The sequence below is a fragment of the Sinocyclocheilus grahami genome, unplaced genomic scaffold (assembly GCF_001515645.1).
Source record: "Sinocyclocheilus grahami isolate Dianchi unplaced genomic scaffold, SAMN03320097.WGS_v1.1 scaffold20876.1, whole genome shotgun sequence".
Taxonomy (NCBI): Eukaryota; Metazoa; Chordata; class Actinopteri; order Cypriniformes; family Cyprinidae; genus Sinocyclocheilus; species Sinocyclocheilus grahami.
Genome location: NW_015518210.1, coordinates 1 through 1077, shown reverse-complemented (window position 1 = coordinate 1077; position 1077 = coordinate 1). Strand labels below are relative to the sequence as shown.

Genomic DNA, 1077 nt, shown 5'->3' with positions numbered 1-1077 from the left:
GGCCTGATGCTTCCTGAAAGCGCTTGTGGTATGAGCATACAGGAAGGAACTGTGTGTCTATTAGTTAGCGGCTCACGCATTTGCGTCACTGAGGGAAGCTCTTACCTTTCTCATATCTGAAATCTGAACGCAACTTTTGTCTGCAAGTCATTCCCGGCATTATGCGTCCTAACTGAAACCGTTTGCTTTGTTTAACAGCCAAAGGATGTGAATCCCGGCGACCCGTCTGTGCACAACAGCTCTAGCCGAGCCGAGGGGAAAGAGGGCAGTTCGAACAAGCATGAGGCTGCTGGCCTCCTCGCCACACCGACTACAACAAACACGCGTCGTTCCGGTGGAGTTTTAACCCCTGCAGGAGTGCAGACTGCTTGGTCCACCGAGGCTGGTGAAGAAACACAGGTATGTATGAGCACACGCAGATATAACCGCCCCTTCCTTTGGTTCGACGCCCTCGAATAGCGAACAGAATACTAGCGCGAGAGAAAGCGAGTGAGAGACTGAGGGTCCCATGTGCCATTGGGCAGCAGGGCTTTCGCCATGAGCAGTACTCTGGGCAAAGATAAAGACTCTAAGGAGAGGGAACCCAAAGCCGAAGGGAAATCCAAAACCAAAGGGAAAGATGCCAAAGACGGGAAGAAAGACACAAGCGGCGCTTCGCCCGCAGTGGCCTTCACCTTGGACAGCACAATAAAGCGGCCCAACCCGCCGCCTAGCACGCGCAAAAAATCCAGCAACGCGGAGGTCATCAAGGAGCTGAACAAGTGCCGTGAGGAGAACTCGATGCGCCTGGACCTGTCCAAGAGATCCATCCATCTGCTGCCCTCTTCCATCAAGGAGCTGACCCAGCTGACCGAGCTCTACCTGTACAGCAACAAGCTGCAAAGCCTTCCGGCCGAGGTGGGATGCCTGTCGGGGCTGGTGACGCTGGCGCTTAGCGAGAACTCTCTCACCAGCCTGCCCGACTCGCTGGACAACCTGAAGAAGCTGCGTATGCTCGACCTGCGGCACAACAAGCTGCGGGAGATCCCGGCTGTGGTCTACCGCGTCACCTCCCTCACCACGCTCTACCTGCGCTTT

General features: G+C 55.6%; 1 protein-coding gene across 1 annotated transcript; it reads left to right on the top strand.

Moving 5' to 3' along the window:
- Positions 1-8: 8 nt before the first annotated feature.
- LOC107579856 (leucine-rich repeat protein SHOC-2-like) lies at positions 9-1074 on the top strand (the record flags this gene model as incomplete). The annotated part of the gene is made up of 2 exons (XM_016265647.1): positions 9-399; positions 525-1074. A coding segment is annotated over exon 2 (537 nt), but the record flags the coding sequence as incomplete, so codon positions are not given.
- Between the last annotated feature and the right edge of the window lie 3 nt (positions 1075-1077).